Below are 25,030 nucleotides of genomic sequence, written 5' to 3'. Positions count from 1 at the left end.
GGTGCTGAGGCTCAAGTGGTAGATCTCAACCTTGAGAAAAAGAATGAAAGGACAGGGCTCAGTGCAAGCCTAGGACTGGCCAAAAATAAAAAATAAAAAGGGATTTTACTTGTGATTTGGGGTGACTCTGTGCCCTCCAGATTCCTGTCTCCTTCCTGCTGGCCTCCACTCACAACTCCTAATGACCCATCTGACACAGTCATGGCTGTCCCCTGGACTGCACTCTGGTTTAAAGATGCACCAATTCCATCCAACAGAAAAGAGAAAAGAGACTAAAGGAAATAATAGGACTGAGATTCAGCGAAGCGGGTCACTCTCATTGTCCCCCTTTCTGTCTCAGTACTATCAGTGCCACCATGAGTGCCTTCTCAAGCCAAGTAAGTTGAGGCCTGGCTACGGCATGCCCCAGTGTGGGAGCACAGCTGATTGCACTTGCTCTGTGTGTGTTTCTGTATCGGGGTGGCTGAGAAAAAGGCTGTGTTGCCACATGGGCAGCTCAGGCCATCCTCAGACCCTGTGTCCTGTAATGACAGACCTCATCCAAGCTGCCTTCATTTATCCTGGAGTCCTACCTGGACACATTGCTCTTGGTTCCTTCCTGGTTTTCTTTCCTGCCTCCGTTTCTTCCTTGGCTATGATTGTAACTCGAAGAGAGATCTTAGGCCGAAGCTCAACCGTGGCCTGATGTGGCCCTGCGTGCAGGGAGCCCCAAGCACTCAACTAGCCGTGCCTCTACTGCTGACTCTTCTGCTCATCAGGTGCCCTTCATGTCAGGGGTGTGCGTACTAAGAGCTGGGGCTGCTCTGGGCTCCTCACACAAGAGGGTGACCCAAAGTCCTGGCTGCCTGACTTTCTGCCCCTCGAGCTTGATCACGCAAAGTTCCTGGGAGTGGAGTGGGTGTCAGGTCATCTTGAGAGATTGCACTTGAGGAATGGCTAGATATGGTAGGGCTCAAGCTGGGGCAAGAATGCACGGGTGCCGGGGCAAGGAAACAGGGTGGCATTGGGGATGGGAAGCCCGCCTCCACTACTTCCAACCCAGCCCAGCCCCTCACCACATCCATTGCCATGAGCTGCTTTGACACACGGTGAGGAAGGTCAGCCAAGGCAGGAGGCAACTCTTGGCTGCGCCCACCCTGTCTGGTGGCACTAGGAAGATGGCAAGCTTCTTGGGCAGGAAGTGATGTGTCCTTCGGCTCAGATTCCCCAGAAGCAGAGGGAGCCTTGTCCATCACCACGGCCAGGGTGGAATAGGCCTGCAGGTGAGGAAGGCTGGCAGCTGCCCTCTCTTCCCTGGGCATCAGAGCCACGTTGGCAGGAGGCTCTGGCTCAGTCCCAGGAGCCAGTGTGCCCTGCGCACTCAGAGGCAGAGCCAAGGTGTGTGGTGTCTCCATGGCGGCCGTGGAGACTGCTGCCTCCTCAGCCTGGAGCAGCACAGCCGAGAGGCGAGACGTCTCCATCTCCACAAGGGATGCCCGTGCGTCCTGGAGAAGGAGCACCGGGGGCAAGCTGCAACTCGACTCCCCGTCACCCCTGCATTCTGCTGTGTCCCCTGGCCTGAGCTCCAAAGCCCTGGTGGAGCCTGGCTCCATGGCAGCACTCCATGATGTGGATTTGGAGGCTGGCGCTCGCCAGAGATAGAGCACCCCAAAGAGTGCTGCTCCCACACAGAGGGCCAGAGCCGGTGTCTGGGCCAGAGATAGCATAGCAGCCAAGGGCAGAATGACATGTGGCTGCTCATCGGAGGCTGTTTCTCCAGAAGTGAGAGGTGGAGCCGAGCTGACAGGTGGCTCCGTGGCAGCCCTGGAGGCGGCTGCTCCATCAGCACTGAGCATCACTCGCAAGCTGGCAGAGGCCTGTGATGGTGCCACAGCTGCTGTAGCTCTCACAACACAGAGCCCCACCGTCGGTGCTACAACAAGAAAGAGCACGACCCAGGGTGCTCCTAGCAGGTAGAAGAAGATGCTGACGGTCACAAAGACCTCCAGGTCTGCACTGGAGGCTGGTCCTCGGGGGTCGGGGACCGGGGCCCCGGTAGAAGCCAGCTCCTTGTCAGTACCCCAGTCTGATGCTCCCTGAGCCCCGTGCTCCGCAGCCACGGAGGCAGATGGGACGGATGTGGCCCAGGAGCCCAAGGCTCTCACTGCACGGAGCAACAGAGTCAGTAGTCCTAGAAGTGAAAGCACCGCAGTGGGTCCTCCTAAGAGCAACAGCAGCAGAGCTGGCATGAGAAACACTAGCAGCCCTGCACCGATGGCTAGTCGTCTGGGGCTGAGACCTGGAGCCCAGCTGGCACCTGGCTCCCGCTCAGCACTCCAGGCAGCTGCTCCAGCAGCACCACCCCCCGAAGCTCTGCTGGAGTGTGGCTCTGGTTGGACACAAGAGCCTAGTGCTGTCCTGGCACAGAGCAGCAGAGTCAGTGCTCCCAGCAGCGAGAGCAGCCCAGCTGGGGCTCCCACGGCACAGAGCAGCAGGGCCAAGCTCAGAAGCCACTGCAGCTGAGCACAGAACACTGCTTGTTCAAGACCTGGAAGCACAGCCAAGGGGTCTACTGGCTCTTCCTCAGCAATGGCGTCTGCTTCTTCTTCCTGGCTGCTGAGCAGAGGAGGAGGAAAGCTGGAGCATGGCTCCATCTCCCCACCTGGCACTGGCTCTCCTGCCCCAGTTGGCTCCGGAGCCAAGGGCCAAGAGGGCTCCAGCTCAGCACTGGGCAGCGCAGCTCCCTTGGCACAGGGTGCCAAAGCCAAAGTGGGAGCTGGAGGCACTTGAGCACTGGCTGCTCTTGCCCCTTCAGGACTGGGCAGCAGAGCTGGCCCGGCACATGGCCCTTCCTCTTGACAGGATGGTTTTGCTCCCGCAGGCCTGCAGGCCATCTTGCAGGTTGAAGTGGCCTCTGCTTGGGCTCCTGCTGGTGCTCCTCCCACTGGGCTGGGGCACGCATTCCCTGGTGGCCGGGAGTCCAGATCCCAAGATGGTATGACATCATCGGCCAGCGGGGCTGCTGCTGGAGCTGCAGAACAGGACGACACAAGAGCTTCTCCGTGCCTGCTTGCTTGGGACTCTTGGAGAAGCGCCACCACCCCCTCCTCCCTGAGCTTTGCCCGCCTGGGAACTTCCACCTAGCCTATTGCTCAAGCAGCCAGCACCCACGCTAGGCTTCAGGCTTCTCTTGCTCCCAGCCCATGGCTACTTCCGGGGTCTCCACCAGCCAGTGGTGCCCTGCGACCTCCACCCCTTCCCAGGCTGTGGGTCAGGCCCAGGCCGCGCACCCATAGCCTCTGCCTGGCTGGGCTCCCGGATCCCCAACTGTGGGAGGATGTGGGAGACCCGGCGCTCCAGGTCAGAGCCACACATGTAGAGCCTCAGGTGTGCGCGCAGGCGCTGCAGGCAGGCATGCTGCGATGGTGCCAAGAAGTCCTGCGGGTGGTAGTCCAGCCAGGTGCTCAGGAGGCAGGAGATGGCCCTGGAGGCGAATGGGTGGGAAGCAGAGTGTGAATGAAGGCCAGCCCCTCCCGGGTCATCCTCACACCCCTGTGATGTTGGCTGCCCTTTCAGAGAGCAGCACATCCCAACAGGGGCACCTTTGAGCTGTGCCACCCCTGGCCAGCCAACCTAAGCTAGGCCGGCAGAGAAACTCCAAGGAGGGATCCAAGACCAAATGCTGGGAGCAGTTCTGGCCCCTTCTGCTCTTTCCAGTGCCTTCCTCCTCTCCGCCCTGGGCCACTCTCTCCATGCTAGACTGTAAGATGGCTTGCTATCCGGCCTGATATGTAGAGGGGTCTGACACACGTCCTCAGGAGCTCTGCTGCCTCATTTCCTAGCATGCTCACCAGGGCTGTCTCCCTTCCAGAAAACCCTGAGAAATATAAAATCTCCCCATAATGTAATAGTAACCAATAGTAACCACTCTAAATCACCTTCACAACACAAACATCTTCCAATTTATTTGATTATAGAGGTGATACTAAGAAATCCAAAGTCTTAAAAGAATGGCCTTTAGAATAGTGCAAGTAGCTGCAGTTTATACAATGGGCTGGAAAACAGCCAACAGGATGATTGAATAATTGTGGTTTGAGTTGATTCGAGTCAGTGAAACTGTATACCTTATGAACCTGAATAAGAGGAGGAAATTCCAGGAATAAAACAATAAAATATGGCCAGGAACAAGACATGCAGTCAACTGCCTGTTTAACCAAGTGGAAAATCCAATAAACCCCTAGCTGAGTCTTACCTAATGTGATTATAACCAATCATCACCCTGTAACTATGCTTCTGCTTCTGTAACCTGCTTCAGCCACCCATAAATATCCCCCTCTCCCCAGCCTAGGTGCGCAAGTCTCCTAGGAGATCTTGTTGCCCCGGGCGCCCGTGTTCCCAAATAAACCTCTTGCTGTTTGCATCCGACTGCGTGGACTCGCTGTTCCTTGGGAAGGGGGCTCCGTCTGGAAGACGTCCCGCTGAGTCGGGAGTCTAACAACCCTTGAGCGTGGCGCTGAGCTCTCCCTCACACCCCTAGCAGCATGTCAGGCCCGCTGACCAAGCAAAGATGTGTCTTGGCCTTTTTTGGAGCTCATGGTGAGTTGAGCAAACCTGCTTGGTAAGGTGTGTGGGGAGCATGCCTTCTCCTGGAGCTCAGCCGTGGACCCAGCCTCTAGTGGTCCTCATATGAGTAGCCCTTGCCTGGGGTTGTTGGGAGCCAGAGTGGAATCAAACTGTACCTTGACATGCATCAGAAGATGGCTATATTGTCTTATTGCTTTCTGGCCCTATTCTATGTAAATGACCTGAGAATTACCATATGAATGTAACACCTGGAGGTTCCCTGGGTCAGGAGAAGGGAAGAAGGGGGAGTGGAATATAAACGCGGCAGTCTCGGCAGTTTTTGCCTGGACTGCGGACATCCCGGACCCGGTGTGTCTGTCTCTCTTCTTTTTCTTCCTGGTCCTTGTCCCCTATTTCAGGAACCCCAATCTGCGAACCCTGGTTTGCTGCCGGTTGGCCCCGGCATGGGGTTTTCCCTCTGCTGCCGAGGATGCCCAGATCCCATGACTCCCTTGATAATCATAGGTGCTCAGAGCTCCTGATTGGGCTGTGTCTCACTCACAGCCCCAACTCCAACACACACACACACAGAGGAGTGTGTGCGAGTGTGCCCACACGCAGGCGCAGACCTTCACACTCGAAATCAAGCACACACTCGCAACCATGCAGACACACATAAAGATGAGCACGAGAGTAACACACACATACACACACACACACACACCCATGGATTTTTCTCCAATGTGGAGCATGCCCTAGCTGGAGATCGAATCCCACTCACTCACTTGTAGAGCTTGTTTCGAGGGATGACATCCTCGCTGGAATGTGGGAGGATGTCAGTCTGTCCAGAGGAGCCCATGGGGGCTTCCAAAGTCCTGAACCTGTTGAGGATTTGAAGCATCACTGGCTAGCCCAGGTCAGCCAGTCCATGTCTGCCCTTCTTGTACCACCAAGCACATTGCCTGCATATTGGCCCTCCATGAGCACTACTTCCCATTGGTGCCATGCATGAAGACAGTAGCCCCTGGGTGATGAGCTTAGGAGTACAGTGCCTTGGCACTTGCCCCAGCCAGCCCTGCTCTGTCTCTATCTAGGTGGACGAGGTCATGCAGAGAAAACGGGTTGCCTTCTTGTTGAAGAGAGACAGTGCTTTGTTGGAGGTCTCAGAGATACATAGCCCGAGAGGAGAGCCTGCAGGCCTAGACAGGACAGTGCAGCATGTGTGCCTGTGCCAGTGTAGCCGAGGACTTCCCTGCTTTGATCCCCAGGCAGTGGCAAGTGCCAAAGAGGAAGTCTGTGTGAGCAGCCCACGTTGCAGGCTCCACTGCCAAGGCTTCCACTGCAGCTCAGGAATCCTGTGCTATTGGAATTGGCACTCACCTTGTAAACAGCAGGTCCAGGACCTGAAGGGTGTCTGCACACCTTCTGTAGCTGTTGAAGAAGGTGTGGATGAAGGTGGAGTTGTCGAGCAGCTGGGCAAGCACCAGGTGGTCCACCTGCTCCTGCAGTGTGCCTGCCGTGGGGAACTCTGACCCGCAGGCATCGGGCATGCCTGGGGACAAGTCCCCTTCAGTCTGGAGGAGAACCACACAGGGACAGTTCAAGTGCCATGTGCAACACTACAGGAACATTCATGGACACACACAAATAACTGCAAACATTTGACCACTCACAGCAACACACACAGGGACACTCACAGGGACACACCCCCACACACACCCCTGCCCCCCCTCCACACACGTGGGAAGGAAAAGTGGTGATGCACAGGGAGATGAGGGTGGAGGGTGTCCTAGCCATTTCCTGCCCTGGTCTGTCCCATGTTACCCTAGAATTCCTCCGGAAAAATCTCCAGAGGCGTCGGTGGCGGAGGCCAGGGCGCACAAAGCATGGACACAGGCGCCCCAGGAACCCTCTCCGCCCATCACTCAGGCCTGAGCCTCGACCACTTTGCCAGCAACAACGAAACATCTTTGCAATGGACACGATCCACACAAGTGCACTCTCCGAGGCTTGTGTGGACTGTGAATTCCTGGGAGGACCCCGGGGTTCTGAGTCCTCTGAGCCATTGTGATGTCACCTCTGCACAGCTCTTCCCTTGAGCCCTTGATTATGACCCAAGCTTTGCAAGGTGCCCTGTTCAGGCCTTTTTCTGCCTTGCCCAGGCCGACCACTGGCCATTGTGACCCAAAGCCCCTGGACCAGTGGCCCCTCATAGAGCTAGGTCAGAGGCTCTGGCTGAAGGGGATCTATCAAGGTGGGGTCTTAAGCACACAGCCTTGCCCTATCCAGATGTGACCCTGGATAGGAGAGGATGACTCTCACCACTCCAAAGACTCCCAGAACTCTCAGGGATTCAACATCCTGATTCCTTGTCTCACCAAAGTCAGAAAGTGACACACATCTCTGAGGGACTGCCTTGATAGGGAACACTTGCTAGGAGATCAGATGCACTGAAACAAATGCAACTCCACCAACTCTTCTAGTCCTGCAGAAGGGTTCAGAAAATGCTACTTGATGGTTGACCACGTGCTCCTCTGCTCCACAGATAGATGCAGGTAACTGAGCCTCAGAGATCGTGCCCTGGGTCCTAGAACCTGCCCCAGCCCTCCCACGACCCACAGAACCGAGCCCTCTATGTCCTTTCTGTAGACAGCCATGGAGCTAGGGGTCAGACTCACTGGAGCCTATAGGTGCCCAATTCTGAAAAGCCCTCCCCTGGACCTAGCCTGACCACAGCACCTGACTTCGGAAAAGTGAATCCCAGTGTGGGAGCTCCATTACCTAGTAGATTGAACTTGTGATTTGGGGTGACTCTGTGCATTCCATGTTGCTCTCTTCTTCTAGGCGGCCTCCCCTCACAACTCCTAATGACTCATCTGACACAGTCATGGCTGTCCCCTGGGCCAGACTCTGGTTTAAAGATGCACCAATGCCATCCAACAGATAAGAGAAAGAAGAGAAAAGAGACTAAAGGAAATAATAGGACTGAGATTCAGCAAAGCGGGTCACTCTCATTGTCCCCCTTTCTGTCTCAGTACTATCAGTGCCACCATGAGTGCCTCCTCCAGCCAGGAAAGTTGAGGCCTGGTTACGGCATGCCCCAGTGTGGGAACACAGGTGATTGCACTTGCTCTTTGTGTGGTTCTGTATCGGGGTGGCTGAGAAAAAGGCTGCGTTGCCATATGGGCAGCTCCCGCCATCCCCAGACCCTGTGTCCTATCTTGACCGACCACATCCAAGCTGTCTTCATCTACCCTGACTCCTAGCTGGACAGAGAGCTCGTGGTTCCTTCTTGGATTTCTTTCCCGCCTCCATTACTTCCTTGGCAGTGGTTGTAACTCCAAGAGAGATCTTAGGTGTGGTGACTGGATGGGGGGCCTCCTCCTTGTCCATGCACAGGACATGGGCCTCTTGCATGGAGGCAGTGTCAGGGTAGCCTAGATGTCAAGCACACAGGAACAGAGCCAAGCTCCATTTATACACTGTGTAGACAGCATTGGACACCTACTTCTGCTTTCTTTGACACTCAAGAATGCTGTGCCTGAGAGCTTAGGGGCCACCCCTCTTTTTCAGCACTAATGAGTCTGAGAGATGTGTGTGCCTGTGTGTGCAGAGCAGAGATCATCCCCCTTCTGCTTCACTCATCGGCCAGGACACAAGCTGGGCCCACACTTCTGAGCCTCCACTCCTCCCTGCTTTACCACATGCCCCACACTCATCATGAGCAATGAGGGCTCTCCCTGAGCCCATATCTAAGCCAGGAAACTGAGAGTCTGAGAAGTCCAGCGGAGGGTGCTGCCATCCTTCCCGGATGGAGGGTGTGGGTCCTGCCCTAACTTCAGTGACTTGAACAGTTCCCTTGCCTCAGAAGGTGCCTCTGTTCACCAGTGGCCCACAGGACCCAGCTGAAGGTCTAGGTTGATGCCATTGACTGGTGAGGCAGCTCAGGAAAATCTGCAGTGTGGCCTACTTGGTCACATCCTCAGTCCCCAGGGCCATGAGGCCTTCACAAGGCAGTCTTCTGGCTGATGGGGCCTGGGTGTGTATGAGCAGGAACGCTTGGTCAATTTCAGACAGGCTGGCTTCGCGGGCCTGGAGCTGGTTTGCGGCATGATGTTCAACAATTTGGGGAAGATCCTTTTGTCAGGACAAAAGGACAGTGAGCTGTGGCCTTGGGACCTTCAACAGCCTCTTGCTGTTCTCCTTGTCACTCACGCTTCTCCGATTCTAGATTTCTCGAACCCCAAGCACACAATGAGCTGTGCCTCTACTCCTGACTCTAATGCTCCCCACTTAACGTCTGTCCACGAGTGTCCTGTCACCTAAGTGTAGAGTGTACTCCTGCCCACATCCTCGTTTCTCTTTCACATTCCTTAGCCTCCCCAGGGCTCTGAGTTATTTTCTGGCAAGATGAAATCACATGCCACTGTGACACAGGAGAAAATTGCAAGAAGCTAACAAAGAGTTCACGACACACCACGGACAATCAGTGCTCATCATTGAATCCAAGCACCCGTGTGGGTCTTGACATCAGAGGAAAGACAACTGCACGTTGACTCCCATGTACATTTTCCTTGTACTCCTCAAACCCATGATTTGTTCCTTTGCCTGTCTCTCGTTCTCCATTTGGCTGCCCATTCATTTTGGCCTTTTTGAAACAGTGAATTTGAGGGACGAGCCCGCACCTTTGCCCGTGTGCCTATCCGCACCTGCTTTTGTGCATGCCATAGCGGTGCTGGGCTCAGGTGCCGTCAAGACTAGCACCTGATCTACAGATCCATTTTGGCCTTTTTCAAAGACTTAATTAGAGATAAAAGCAAGCATTTGCCCACATGCCTTTGAGCATACTCCTTTGGGCACCCGCCATGAAGGCCTTTTTCACAGAGTTAATTGGACATAAGAGTACATACGCGCCTTTGCAAACAGCCTTGCAGTGTTCGTGCTGGGTGCTGTCCCTGAATATTTGTTCTTGTTGTTGTTCAAGACTACCACTGCAGATCAATTTGGCCTTTTTCTAATGGGTAATGTTAGGGTCCAGCCCCCCAACATTAGGGTCCATGATCAAAGGGACGAGTCTGACACGACAGCAGAAGTTTACAGAGTTTTATTCCGCGCCTAGCATGGAGAATCCTACTGACTGGTCAGGGCCGTCTCTAAGATGTGAGTGAGCGAGCGACCCCGCCTAATCTTGCAGGCTACTTTTCTAGACCACCGGCCATGTGGTTGGGCTGGGCCACACACAGGTGGCCAATGGAATTCAACATAGTTGAGTGATGGGACAACCACTGACACCTTTGCTGTTTGAATGGACCTATCATCTTGGTGGGCTTCTGGAGCACTGCTCTGAAGACAGGGGAAAGGGAGGGATTTTCCTGGCAGGTCAAGGGGGTTGGGTGGGGGGGGGATTCTGGTAACTCCACCTGGTTTAACTGCTCTTGTAATCTGAGTTGTTATCAGGGCTTTTACAGCCCCAGCCTTAACTACTCCTTTGTCATGAAGGTGGGAAATGCCCATAGGGGATGGATTTGGGGGGGAAGTCAAGAAAGGGGTTCCTTCAGGTACCTGGAAATAATTGCTGTTGTGGTACAGGGTCTGGGAACTCTGCTAAGTGTTTGTTCTTCTTGTCTACCCCTTGAGCTTTCTATGCATTTTGACCTTCTTCAACTACTTAATTAGAGATAAGAGCACACAGATTTCTGCAAGAGCATTTACAGAAAGCCCGGGCAGTTGAGGGTCTGGGTGCTGTCCCTGAATGTAATTTCTTGCTGTGTTTCAAGACTAGCCCTTGAGCTTCTGATCCATGTTGGCCTTTTTCAGATAGTTAATTGGAGAAAAGAGCCCGCACCTTTGTGCACGCACATTGGTGTGTTCGCATTTGCGCGTACAATATGCAGTACGGGGTCTGGGAACTGTGCTGAATGTCTGTTCTTGTTGTTCAAGAGTACCACTTGAGGTACGGATCCATTGTGGCCTTCTTCATATACTTGATTGGAGATAAGAGCACATACCTTTCTGCAAGAGCCTTTGCACAAAGCTGGACAGGAGTGGGCCTGAGTGCTGTCCCTAAACATGTTTTCTTGTTGTTGCTCTAGACTACCACTTGAGCTCTAGATCCGTTTTGGCCAATTTCAAAGAGTGAACTGGAGATAAGGGCGCATGACCTTGTGCATGCACCTTTGTGCACGTGTCAAGCAATACTTGGCGTGGATGCTGTCCCTGAATATTTGTTCTTGTTGATGTTCAAGACTACCACTTGAGCTACAGACTAATGGTGGCCTTTTTTCAAATACTTAATTGGAGATAAGAACATGTGCCTTTGCCCACGCACCTTTGTGCATCTGCTATGCAGCACTGAGCCTGGGCCCTGCTCCTCTCTGGCCCAATCTCCTTTCTTGATTTAGATTGGTTAGGGCCCAGAAAAGTGTCTTTCAGATTGGTTGTGTCTTACTCTGTCTCCTATGGCCAGGTGTCTGGACTCTTAGTCATTTACAATTACTCTATCCCGTGTGCCTGGGTGCTGGTCGTTTCTATCAGAACTGCTGTGCGCCTTGTTCTAGGGGTTTTATCTCCTATGGCCACATGCCCTTTAGATATAAGATGGTAAGGACAATATACTTCTTTAAGTATTTTAGCTATATTTCATCTCATTGTTTTGCATTCTAATCATATTCATTATATTAGTATTTTCACATTATATTCATCTAGTATTTTCATATCATATTCATTATTTTAGTATTTCACATCATATTTATTATGTTAGTATTTTCACATCATTACCCTGTTCTACCTTCATGTCTTTATGCTCATAACACCATGCAAGGCCCAAGTAATTAATGTTAATTCTCTTTTGATGAATAGATCCATCTGATGTGTCTTACTTCTGTCTTCTCTCCCTTCCTCTTTGTATTTTAATTGTTGGAGAACTGAAGAATTTGCTATGGTCTACAGTTTGCATGGTGTCTCACTATGGGTTTATTTCTTTACTTAATTGCCAGTCCTGGGGCTTGAACTCAGGGCCTGAGCACTGTCCTTGGAGCGTTTTCAAGGCTAGCACTCTACTGCTTGAATCTCTGCCCCGCTTCTGGCTTTTTCTATGTATGTGGTACTGAAGAATTGAACCCAGGTCTTCGTGTATGCTAGGTAAGCACTCTAGCACTAGGCCAAATTTCCGGACCCAGGGGTTCTTTTTAAAGGGTGCAGTGGTATGTGGCTGTGGTCCCAGCTCCTCGGGAGATGGAGACAGGAGGATCACTTTGCAACCCAACATATAGAGTTTGCCCTCAGGTGCAAAACGTTGTAGAATGTCATAACCAAACAGAAATAATAAAGAAGAGCTGGATGTAGCGCAGTGGCAATGTACTTGCCTACCAAGTGCAAATCCTGGGTTTGAACCCCAGTATGTATATATAAAAAAGAAATACAATTCAAAAGAAAAAAAGAGTAAAGAAATATTTATTGCCTGAAGCAAGAAAGAGATAGGCACACAGGAACCAACTCCAAAGGGACTTTCATTGGGGACATTTATCCAGAGTTTTCTTGAAATGACTTAGTGTCACTAACTAAGCTGGGCAGATTCTTGAGTTTACTCAGTTGGGGATTCTGCTGCCTACACTTTCAGTTCAAAACTGTGGTTGGGAATGGAGCCCTCTGTGTGAAAAAACTTAGTATTACAAAGAACAAAATGGATTCTAGTCCAACCTAGAAGTGAGTCAAATGTTGACCTTGCCTTTTTAGGTGGTTTCTCCCAAAAGCCAGTATCTGAAACAAAAATGAAACAATGTAGAGGAAACTCACCAGTCATTCAAAGGGTCAACAGCAGGCTGTTCTCTATGTCTTTCTCCCTCCCTCCCTCCCTCCCTCTCACCTTTTCTCTGTCTGTCTGTCTGTCTGTCTGTCTGTCTGTCTGTCTTCTTCCTTCCCTCCCTACTACATTCTTTTTCCCCCTTCCCCTCTCCCTCCCTTCCTCCCTCCCCCCTGCTTCCCCCACTTTTGTGTGCAGGTGTAAATATACCTGAAAGTGTTTGTCTTTTGGTACTACAATGCAATGAAAAAAAAAAGAAATTAGCATGTTAGAATAAATTCAGTGAATAGTAGAGTGGCAAACTTGTATATCATTCCTCACCCAAGTGAGAAAGCCTTTAGAATTCCTCCCGTAATCCTAGATATTCAGAAAGCTGAGATCTGAGGATCAAAGTTCAAAGCCAGCCCAGGCACTAAAGATCCTAAGAATCTTCAATTAATCACTAAAAAAACCTGCGAGTGGGGCTGTGGTTCAAGGAGTACCCTATGTGCTGAAGAACTCAGGAACAGTGCAATGCCCAGGCTCAGAGTTCAAGCTCCATGACTGACAAAAAAAAAGAAAAGAAAAGAAAAGAAAGAAGAATTTCTCAGTAAACGACATGTTGACTTTGGGCAGACACATGTACATACTTCCTCTTCTCAAGGAAGTAGCCATTAACCTTATTTACATGGTCTTTTAAAAACTGGAATGTTATTAGCAGGCTGTGGTGGCTCACGCCTATAATCCTTGGCTACTTGGAAGTTGAGATCTGAGAATCTGGGTTCTAAGCCATCCTGGGCACTAAAGTCCCTGAGACTCTTATCTCCAATTAATCACAAGAAAACAGAAAGTGGGAAAGTGGCGCAGTGGCTCCAGGGGTAAAGCGGTAGCCTTGAGCTGAGGATCTCAGGGATGGCACCCAGGCCAAGTTCAAACCCCAACCAACCAGCCAACCAACAAACAAAAAACCCCTGGAATGTTAAGCCAGGAATAGGTAGCTCACGCCTGTATTCCTAGCTACACAGGAGGCTGAGATCTGAAGATTGCGGTTCAAAGCCAGCCCGGGCAAGGCAAAACATGAGACACTTATCTCCAGTTAATCTCTAGAAAATTGGAAGTGGAGCTAGGGCTGAAGGGGTAGGGCAGAAGCGCTGTGAGATAGCACCCAGCTCTATCACACACACACACACACACACACACACACACACACACACACACACACAAAGAAGTCATACTAGCTTTATCCAAATTCAATTCAGGGATGGTGCCTAAGCACTGAGTCAAGCCACAGAACTCAAACTCTGTACCTGATGCTTTTTCTCATTGGCTGGGGTGCTACCAACTGTGGCATGCCTCCAATCCCACCCATTTTCCTTATTTCTGTTCACTTGCTGCGTCATATTAATGACTTGCCCAATATTTAGCCAACCCAAGGAAACTCAGCTTGGTCACAATGTCTTACGTTTAAAATAGGATTTTGTTGATTAATGCCTTGAGAATTTTGTAGAAATAACCTTATATGGTAAAATCTGAAAGCTTCCTGTTTTGTGCTTGTTTTGTAGCTTGAACTCAGTGCCTCATACTGTTAGACTCCCGACTCAGCGGGGCGTCTTCCAGACGGAGCCCCCTTCCCAAGGAACAGCGAGTCCACGCAGTCGGATGCAATCAGCAAGAGGTTTATTTGGGGACACGGGCGCCCGGGGGCAACAAGATCTCCTAGGAGACTTGCGCACCTAGGCTGGGGAGAGGGGGATATTTATGGGTGGCTGAAGCAGGTTACAGAAGCAGAAGCATAGTTACAGAGTAATGATTGATTATGATCACATTAGGTAAGACTCAGCTAGGGGTTTATTGAATTTCCACTTGGTTAAACAGGCAGTTGACTGCATGTCTTGTCTCTGGCCATATTTTATTGTTTTATTCCTGGAATTTCCCTCTCTTATTCAGGTTCAGTTTCACTGACTCGAACCAACTCAAACTGCACATCCTGTTGGCTGTTTTTCCAGCCCATTGTATAAACTGCAGCTACTTGCACTATTCGAAAGGCCATTCTTTTAAGACTTTGGATTATGTTTGTGTTGTGAAAGTACTTTCGAGTGGTTGCTATTGGTTGCTATTACATTATGGGGAGATTTTATATTTCTCACATCCCCCATTTTCTTCTGGTTCCTTGAATGGAATCTTTCATTCAATGAGAGTGGTCTCTTTTTCCTTAAGTTGCTGATACTGTTGAGTGAGCACTAAGGCTTGTACTACAGTCAATCGATCTTTTACAAATTGGACTAGTCTATTTAGGATACAGGGACCCAAGGTGAGAATTAGAATGAGTATAATGAGTGGTCCTGCTATAGTGGATAACAGAGTTGCAAACCAGGGGGATTGATTAAACCAGTTTTCAAACCATCCTTGCTGAGAGCGGAATTCTTTCTCTCTTTCTGATAGCCTTTCTCTAAGTTTGCTCATAGTTTCTCGGACAATTCCTGTCTGGTCTGCATAAAAACAGCATTCCTCTTTCAAAGCAGCACACAAATCACCATCCTTTAAGAAAAGTACTTCAGATCCAAGAAAGTCTTATCTTTAAAGGATTTGGAGTGCGTTGCAGTTTCCATTCTGGTGTCTGATCGGCAGAGTTGTCGGTGGTAGCCGCTTTTATGAATACTAGAAGATATTTGTGCTGCATTCACCCTAGCACACGCTGGGGGCACTGGGCAGCCACTTGTTGCAAAGCCTCCTCCTTTCCCAAGAAGTGGCCAAAGTTTTCCTGCCGCTCTATGAGAGTCTTCATTTTAAAAGTCCACTTTTTGGGCCAAACTGTTTTTCCATCAAAAGTCCATTGTCCTTGTTTGGAGTCATAGGCCGCCCCCATTTTCTTATGACACTCAATATCCTCTGGAGTGTATGGGAGTGGGGGAAGCCCAAATTACCTCATTCTCAGTGGTAACAGCTGCCCCTGCCTTCCGCTCTCCATTTTCCAGAAGGCTACTGCCATCCGTGAACCAGGTGAGCTCAGCATCCTGAAGGGGGTGGTCTGTCAAATCAGGTCGGGTCCCATCACCAAGAGTTTAGTTCCAGTCCTCTCAGTAAACAATTGTGAGGTGGTGGTTGAATCCGGCAGCACAGCAGCTCCAATGGAATGTCACACCTCCTGCTGGGTCACCTACAAAATTTCTAAAGAAGTTTAACCTAAGGCCTGACTCTGGTGAATTCTCCCAATGCTTTTCTAGTTGCTTTACCCGAGCACACTCATTTTTGCAGGCTGGCACCCGTTGGTTTTAAGACAGTATAGGATTGAGAATCCAAAGTAATACCAGGGTGGCAACTTTTAGTAACCAGATTGAACAAGGCTTAGCACTCTCTAGACAGGCACAGAAGACTCGAAACTGTAGCCGTTCCCCACAAGTGCAGTCTCCACTCTTGCACATTTGTTGCTACTATTTTTTCCATGCCTCTAACTTATGCTGTCTTAATTTTTAAGAAACAACTTTTTGGTCCCTTTATCTAAAGAGGACTAATGGGCGACGATCCATCTTCTATAACTTCTTCAGGCTGACTCAGGGGCGTTGTCTCTATACCTAGCCAGGGACCCTGAAAACTTAGCCTATTTTACCAAGAGGCTGTCAAGATTACATATATTCTACTCCAAATTGGAGGTCATGTAAAGCATTTAACAACTGCACAAACTTTTTCTTTGGCTACAACAGTGTAGCTTACTTAGCACCTATTTGCAAAGGCATTTTCCTGATTTTCTGGGGAACTTAATCCCTGCACTCTATGCTTCAGTTGCCAGATCTAAACATATAATAGGGACGCAAGCGTCACATCCACCCTGAATTTGTGGCTGGTGTCAAATCAAACTTCACTCAGTTAGGATTTAAAACCATCCTCTATCACAGATGATTGACAAGTTCCTGCCCAGGTATGAAAGGCATGGGCATTAGTAAGGCATGCTTACAAACCATTCCATGACCTCCCGGCTCTGATTAACTTTGAATGGCCAAGTACAAATGACTCTAGGATCTGACACCACCTCTGCCATCCAAGCTGTGGCTTACTGCATTTGGATGCTTCATTGTCCCAGTAGGGTCTCTCCACACAGGAATAAATGTCCCATTGGCATTTCACTTTGTTGGTTGCTGGACTTGAACTCAGGGTCTGGGTGCTGTCTCTCAGGTCTCCAGCTCAAGGCTAACACCCTGCCACTTCGAGCTCCAAAGCAACTCTCAATAGCACTCTGACAGATTAGACACCACAGTCTCACAGGGACCCTGCCTTGCCCGGGCTGGCTCAAAACTGCGGCTTTCAGATCAGTGAGTCCTACAAAGACCACTTTACTCCAATTAGAAGCAACAAGGTGGTCAACTCAGAAATAGTCTCTAAGCATGACCTTACCTGGAACTTGGTGAGGGCCAAATTTACATCTGAATGAGGATCTGCTGTCCTTCTCCATGGACCTGCTGCAGATTGCTATAGAGTAACTTGCAAGAATAAGCTGAAATAGCAATTAAGCAACCATTTTGGTAGTCCTAATTTTTCTTGTTTAAACAAACATTTAGGATAATTTCAATTTCAAACTTTGTTCAGAAACCCATTTCCAATGTTCTTTAAAATTTTACTGATATTTGCTTAAACAATTAACACTTTAGCCTTTATGTGCATTTGAAAAATCTTTAAGGGCCCAAGGAACTCCCTTTGTTTCCAGGTTTCCTTTTTGCAGAGGCATTTTTTTTTCCTGCAGTTTAGGTTACTGCCTAAAACTCCAGCAACAGTTTAAACTCAAATAAGTTTTTCCTCAATGCAAGAACTGTAAACATCATCAGTGCACCAAAAGTCTAAATCTGGACTTAGTTTCCTTCTTTTTCTAGAATACATCCAATTGCAATGCAGTAGCATGAACCCAAATTATACAGAGATAAATTTTTAAATATTTATTCCTTTTAAAATATTAATTATATTATCCAGATTTTACCATCAGATTTTCAATGTCAGTCTGCAAAGAAAAAGAGCGAAGATGTGGATCTCAGTCCACCTGACCAGGTTAAGTGAACAGCCTTCATTCAAGCTTATTTACCCAGAGCTGCACCTTTGCCAGTTCACCTCTCACCCCCAAAGATGGTCACATAGGACTATTCTAAGTTTTCCCATCCTTTCTCTTAGCATTCGATTGCTTAGACAGTTTTGAAAGATAGGTAAAGTTTCTGACATTAATAAATAAATTTACATTTTAATTCCTAATATTTATTTCCAAATTTTAACTTAAGGAAATAGATTCTAAATTCCCTAATACTTCTGGGTTAAACAGGATATAATGTTCACAATGTAAACAGCTCTGTGCATTTCAATATCAAATTATTAATGCAAATTTTATTTAGAAAATACTTTTTTCTACTTTAGAAAAATACTTTTTACCAGTTTCTCTTTAAAGCAATGCAATAACCCTTTGAGACATTGTAAAACATTTTAACTTAATAATTTTCTTAAAGTTTAGACTTAGATTTACCCAATTGCCTTTTTGTTTCAAGTATAAATTTATCCATTGTTTTGTACAGCATGCTGATAATTTAATTTTGAACATGTTCATTCACTTATTCACACATTCATATTCAAAGATCTTAAAGCGCGCAAAATTAATATCGGCCGTTCAATTTCTGGAAGTTTGTGTCGAGAGAGTTTTGCCAATTTTACTCTTGCAGGTGAGAACCAGGTTCAAAACAAAACTTTTTACAAGGCAACTTAGCAGTGATTTATTTTTCTAGGGCTTGTTACAACTGCCCAGAATACACACACAAAGATTGCAAGGATCCATATTTAAGATTGGTACCAATTTTGAAAACAAAACCAGACAACAAAAAACACCTCACAAAACAAGACAGAAGCAGAGACCTTTAAGTACCCCAAATTTTGATGGCATGCATGGTAGCAGTCACAGACTGTTCCATTTTAATAGTCAGTCCCAGTCCTGTCACCATAAACACAACAATTAAACAGACACAAAGGGCAACACACTTCAGAAAGTCATCCATCTGTCTTTGCGGACTTCCACTGACAGATTGCTGGCCACGGTCCGCACATCCTTCCAGGGCTGTAAAGTTAAACTTAAAGGGGTTGTCACAGTCTGTCCCATGTTAGTAGTCAGTTTCAGTCCCGTCACAATTAACACAAGAAACAAAAATACACAACAGACAAAAAACTTCACAATACGGCTTCTTTCCAAAACCGAAAGTAAACTGGTGTTTGGAAGAAACCCAGACGTTTCCCTTATCAGCTGGACTGAAGAGTCCTCAGACTGAGGCGAAGCCCCAAAAGGGGAAACCGGATGGGTCAGAAATCTGACCCCAGATGCCCCAGGGATATCTCCCAGGGGCTGCGGTCGGGAGTACGAGCTCGTCAGCTCCTCCACGGGTCCGCCAGATACAGACGGCCGAATCACAGATTCCAGAAATACAGATTGACACGGCCGAGTCACAGATTCCAGAAATACTCTTAACATAAGACAAGACATACAGAAAACAACAAAAATTTGCTGGCCAGCTTACCTCCCGGAGGTGGGTCGGTGGTTCCTGGGTGGGGGTCTCCTATCTCGCTGGGGCCTCCAAATGTTAGACTCCCAACTCAGCGGGGCGTCTTCCAGACGGAGCCCCCTTCCCAAGGAACAACGACTCCACGCAGTCGGATGCAATCAGCAAGAGGTTTATTTGGGGACACGGGCGCCCGGGGGCAACAAGATCTCCTAGGAGACTTGCACACCTAGGCTGGGGAGAGGGGGATATTTATGAGTGGCTGAAGCAGGTTACAGAAGCAGAAGCATAGTTACAGAGTAATGATTGATTATGATCACATTAGGTAAGACTCAGCTAGGGGTTTATTGAATTTCCACTTGGTTAAACAGGCAGTTGACTGCATGTCTTGTCTCTGGCCATATTTTATTGTTTTATTCCTGGAATTTCCCACTCTTATTCAGGTTCAGTTTCACTGACTCGAACCAACTCAAACTGCACATCCTGTTGGCTGTTTTTCCAGCCCATTGTATAAACTGCAGCTACTTGCACTATTCTAAAGGCCATTCTTTTAAGACTTTGGATTATGTTTGTGTTGTGAAAGTACTTTCGAGTGGTTGCTATTGGTTACTATCACATTATGGGGAGATTTTATATTTCTCACAATACTTTTGCTAAGCTTGATTCCTCACAGCTGGTGCTCTACACTTGCATCATGCTTCTAGTCCAGGATTTTTGTTTGTTTGTTTGTTTGATTTTGCAGATCTGGGGCTTTAACTCAGGGCCTGGGCACTGTCCCTAGACAGTTGAGCTACAGCACTGCCACTTGTGTTACAGCACTACTTGTGACTTTTTCTGTGTATGTGGTACCGGGTAATCGAACCTAGGGCTTCATGCATGCTGGGCAAGCACTCTACCAGTAGGCTACACTCCTGGCCCCCAGCTTTTTTTGGGGGGGCAGTCATAGGGCTTGAACTCCAGGCCTGGGTGCTGTGCCTAAGCTCTTCAGCTCAAGGCTACCACCCTACCTCTGGGCCTGGGTGTTGTCTCAGAGCTCTTGAGCTCAAGGCTACTTCCCTAACCCTGGAGCCACAACTTCACTTCTTGCTTTCTAGTGATTAAATGGAGATGAATCTCACCTTCTTTAGTGCCTGGGCTGGCTTGGAACTGTGATCCTCAGACCTCAGCCTCTGAGTAGCTAGGAATACAGGTATGAACCACCATGCTCTGCTCTAGTTCAGCTTTTTTTTTAAATAGCTTAAAATGAATTTTAATGGGACACACCATTAATAAAACATCACAGTTTTTCTTTTGTAATTTACACCAATTACATTAATTCTAATACTGTAGAAAACTCTTAGAAAGACAGCATATAACAAGTTTGGCTTAAACTATTTCAAAGAAAACCATTTAAATCTATTTTCCACAAAATTCATCACTCAATTTAAAAAGAAAAAAAAAGGTTTGCCTGTGAGAAGCTGGAATGCATGTACTTCCCAGCCTCCAAAGACCTGAAATTAATTTAATCAGCACCTTGTAAAACCAAAGCCTCATTCCAAAGTACAGACTGGTTCTTCCTGCACTTACAGCCAATCTTCTTCTTCTTCTTCCTCTTCTTCCTCTTCTTCTTCTTCTTATAAACTGTTTTGCTATGGGACGTGTACACACATACACATGTACACACACACATATTACTTTTTGAATGCCAATAAACTGATATGCTACATGAGTACAGCTGCTTCTTTAATCAAAGTGAGGCCACAAGACTAGGGGAGACAGAAATTAGCACACCGAATGATTTACTTGAAAGTAAAATTTGTAAAAATGTCATCCATCCTGGTTTCATATTAAATTAACAATCAAAAGATGAGTATCATTTCAGACATATATATCAAGATGCCAGTTCTTATAAAAATGTTTAGTTGTAAATGTTAGATTATGCAAACATAATTTCATATTGATTTCAATGTAAATGAATTCCCCACAAATCTTAATATTAACAACATTAAAGGAACTTAAAATTTCAATGGTAACAGTTTCTATTTTCCCGTCTATTAAAAAAGGTTTTGTTTTCCTTTATTAATATACAATGCCCTATTATTAAGGCACAACATTTTAAAAAGTGAAATCACAGATTAGGTTTATTTTACACAGTTCTATTTGTAGATTATAATTAAATATATCATAAACTCAATCTACAAAACAAAAATGACTATACTGAGAAGCAAATGATACACAGCCACAATAGGCCAAGTGTAGCTAGTCTTCCCCAAAGACGCTGCTTTACAGTCAGGCTGCCTCAGAAAGGCAGTCATCAAGGTGTCAACCAGGAAAACGGAATACTTTCTCTGGAATGGCATGGGACTGAATGTATTGAAGCCTGGATATGAGGCAGCTGTTGCCCCATAGTCTTAGAGAAATCCAACTTGCCTTGCATATCCCCCCTCAGCTTGCCTCCCCCTGCCTCCACCTCTTCCCTCCCTCCACCTTCTTTTCCACTGTCTTCTCAGCTATGGCTTCATCCCATGTCCTCTGGCACGATCTACAAAATGCTTAGAGAATATCCAACAATCAAGAAGAATTTGCACAACTGTTACTTAAAACATAAAAATCATCATTATTTCATTGTATATTACATACAATTCATCTCAAGTTAACCTAAAATTTAAAAAAAATGTTACAGTTGGGGGAAGAGGACAATCACAAAGATAATTATGATCACCTGGTAGGATCTTGCAAACTCAACTGAAATGGGGGTTACAAGATTGAAAACAAACAGGAAACAGGATATTTATCCAAACTTACATTTCCTACATTTACATTCTCAAGATGGCTGGGAAGAAATGCTTTGAACTATGATCTTCAGATTTCAGCCTCCTGAGTAGCTAGAATTACAGGTGTGAGCCACCAGCACTTGGCAAATGACTTTCTTAAAATCTGATGCCAGCATGAAGTGATAAGACATTTGTGCTCCAGCTGTGTTGTACTTTGTCATCTTTGAGATCCAGAGCACAAGGACAGAATCAGCAACTATGAGCCCCAAATCAACATTTCCCCCTTTTTAAGTTCTGTTATCTTAGGTGTTTTGTTTTTTTCCCCTTTTAAGTTTCGTTATTTAGGTATTTTGCTGCTGCTGCTGCTGGTGGTAGTGGGGTTTGAACTCTGGGTACTGGTGGCTCACACCTGTAATACTAGCTATTCGGGCTGAGATCTGAGGATCACAATTCAAAGCCAGTCAAAGGCAACCTGGGCGGGAAAGTACGTCCAGTTAATGGAAGAAGCCAGAAGGGGAGCTGTGGCTCAAGTACAGTGCTAGCTTTGAGCAGAGAAGTTTAGGGTCAGTGCCCAGGCCTAGAGTTCAAGCCCCAGGACAAGGAAAAAGAAAAGGCATAAGATTTCTTCCTCATTTGACTGCTGATCACTTGTAACAAAACTCTTTATTATGATGGCATTTACCATACACAAAGGGGTTTCTCAAATTTAGTCACCAACGTAACTAAACAAGGTAAGAAGACTGCTTACATTTCAATGAGGGTCATAGTCATGATGTTTTGCCATGTGCCAAGCACTTTACTAGGCACTTATGTAACTTAATTATATTTAAACAACCATGTTGTTCTTGTTTTATAGGTGAGGGAACTGGAGTCTGAAGATTTAACGGCTTACCCCAAAGGTACTGATACATTAGGTGGTGAGGCCAGGATTCTGACTGAGGCCATCTGATCTGAAGTTCAGGTGAGAGGACCAAAGGTTGGGGAATGCCCTGATGCAGAGACATCCCAGGCAGGAGTGAAAATACCTTCACCAGACTATTTGTCACCACTATTTAGGACCCCTAATGTGTACTCAGGAGGACTCATAGCTCCACCAGAACTGTTTACTATTTGGCATTTAACCAATGGAAAATGACTTAGTCTCCTTTGCTTCCTACTGAAAAAATTGAAGGAGACTATTTGGTGAATAAAAAAAAATTAGGCTTCTGTAATTAGTGTTTAACATTAGTAGTAGTAGTAGTATTTGATTGTGAGGATTGAACTCTGGGCTTGGGTATTGTCTCTGAACTCTAAAGCTCAGTGATAGTGCTCTATCACTTTGAGCCACAGCACTTCTGGTTTTCTGGTAGTTAATTGGATATATTTATCTCATAGTCTTTTGTGCCCCAGCTGTCTTTGAACATCAGTCATCATATCTCAGCTTCCTTAGTAGCTGGATTACAGGTATGAGCCATTGTGCCTGGGAAAATGATTCTTAGAAACCTAAGCAGAGGGCCAAGACTGTGGCCTAGTGGCCCAATATGTACAAAACCCTTGGTACCACATATACAGAAAAGGCTGGAAGTGGTGGCTCAAGTGGTTGAATGATAGCTTGAGCAAAAAAAGCTCCAGGATAGTGCTCAGGCCCTTAGCTCAAGCCCCAATAGTGACAGTAAACAAAAACAAACAAACAAAAAACTAGACTGCTGGAGGCTCATGCCTGTAATCCTAACTACTCTGAAATCTGAGACCTGAAGTCTGAGGTTCAAAGCCAGCACAAGCAGGAAAGTCTATGAGACTCATATATCCAGTTACTCAGGAAAGCTGAATGGCACTGTGGCTCCAGTGGGACAGTGCTAGCCTTGAACAAAAGTAGCTTAGGAACAGCACCTAGGCCAAGAGTTCAAGCCCCAGGATTGGGGGGGACAAAAAACAAAAACAAAAACCCTAATGGGAAAGAAAAGTCCTTGATTAGGGACACTGAATTTCATGTCAGAGCTTTTCCCTGTTTACCATTGCTGTCTGTAAGTAAAAATCCTGGCCCTATGTTCAGGGTTTTTTTTTTTTTTTTTTTTTGGTGGGTCATGGGGCTCGAACTTGGCCTGGGTGCTGTCCCGAGCTCTTCAGCTCAATGTTACTACCGTACCCCTGTGCCTGCACAGTGTCCCTGAGCTCTTCAGCTCTAGGCTATCACACTATCTTTGAGCCAGACTGCACTTCCCTTTTTCTAGAGGTTAATTGGATCAGAATCTCTGGTCCTTTTGTGCTCTCAGCTGGCTTTGAATCTTGATCCTCAGATCTCAGCCTCCTGATTTGTTAGGATTACAGGCTTGAGCCACCTTGCCAGCTGGTTTTGTGCATTTCTTGCTTGATATTCAGTTTTTGGATCCATTCATCGGTGTAGGCCAACTTTGGGCTTTGAGATCCTCAGATCTCAGCCTCCTAAGTAGCTAGGATTCTAGGTACCACTGGTGCCTGGCAAGAGCTCTGGACCTGGGCAGTGTTCCTGAGCTCTTCAGCTCAAGGCTAACACTCTACTGCTTGAGCCATAGAGCCACTTCTTGCTTTCTAGTGGTTAATTGGAGATGAGTCTCAGAGTCTTTAGTGCCTGGGCTGACTTTGAACCTCGATCCTCAGATCTCCCGAGTAGCCAGGATTACAGGCATGAGCCACAGCCCCCAGCTGAGAATTGACTTTTATGTGCCATCTTAAAAAGGAATCCAAGCTTATTTTTCTCCCATGTGGATTCCCCCTACTCCTTCACTGAGTGCATCTTTGTTTAGTGTTGATGAGTGAATATATGTGGGTCTTCATCAGAGCCTTCTACTTTTTAATCTTTTTGCCTTTGCTTTCTCAGTACCATTTTTATTATCATTTGCTTAAATAATTGATGACACTTTTCTTTCTAACTACCCGATTTTTTGCCCATTTAGTACAGTCTCAGTCTGCAAGAAAAAGTGTACCTGAATAGGGATGATGTCTGCTGGAGGGTTTTTAAAATGCCTTTAATCAGATAAACATATTCCCGTCAATACTAGTAAATTAACTCTTTTCTTTTTTTTTTTGCAGTCCTGGGGCTTGAACTTAGAGCCTGAACAGTACCCTTGGGCTTTCTCAAGGCCATTGCTCTAACACTAGAGCCACAGCACCATTTCCAGCTTTTTTGTATGTATATGGTACCAAGGAATCGAACCTGGGTCTTCATGCATGCTAGGAAGCACTCTACCACTAAGCCAAGCTCCCAGCCCTGACACATAAATGAAATCTTAACTAAAAAACAATAACATGCCAGGTGCAGTGACCCACTGCTGTAATCCTAGCCACCTAGAAGACTGAGATCTGATGATCTTGGTTCAAAAGCCAGGCTCTTATCTCCAATTAGCCACTAGAAGTTGGGCTGTGGCTGGCTCATGGGTGCTAGGGCAGTAGTCTTGAGCTGAAGAGCTCAGGGACAGTGCCTA

The 25,030-nt window shown here is 47.3% G+C and overlaps 2 protein-coding genes across 6 annotated transcripts in view; one reads left to right on the top strand and one right to left on the bottom strand.

Annotated features, from left to right (window-relative positions):
* Positions 1–25,030, top strand: part of Rbak (RB associated KRAB zinc finger) — a 132,732-nt gene that overhangs the window by 57,611 nt on the left and 50,091 nt on the right. The window lies entirely within an intron of this gene.
* LOC150065311 (uncharacterized) lies at positions 755–6,202 on the bottom strand. The gene is made up of 5 exons (XM_090329344.1): positions 5,923–6,202; positions 5,328–5,423; positions 3,270–3,463; positions 1,056–3,010; positions 755–883 (listed from the first exon to the last, which is right to left on the bottom strand). Exons 1-5 carry the CDS (start codon positions 6,090–6,092, stop codon positions 755–757), a joined length of 2,544 nt encoding a protein of 847 aa, XP_090185470.1. The 5' UTR covers positions 6,093–6,202.

Source organism: Megascapheus bottae, chromosome 3 (genome assembly GCF_031878675.1).
Source record: "Megascapheus bottae isolate mThoBot1 chromosome 3, mThoBot2.hap1, whole genome shotgun sequence".
In the NCBI taxonomy this organism is placed as follows: domain Eukaryota; kingdom Metazoa; phylum Chordata; class Mammalia; order Rodentia; family Geomyidae; genus Megascapheus; species Megascapheus bottae.
This window is presented reverse-complemented; position numbering and strand designations above follow the sequence as displayed.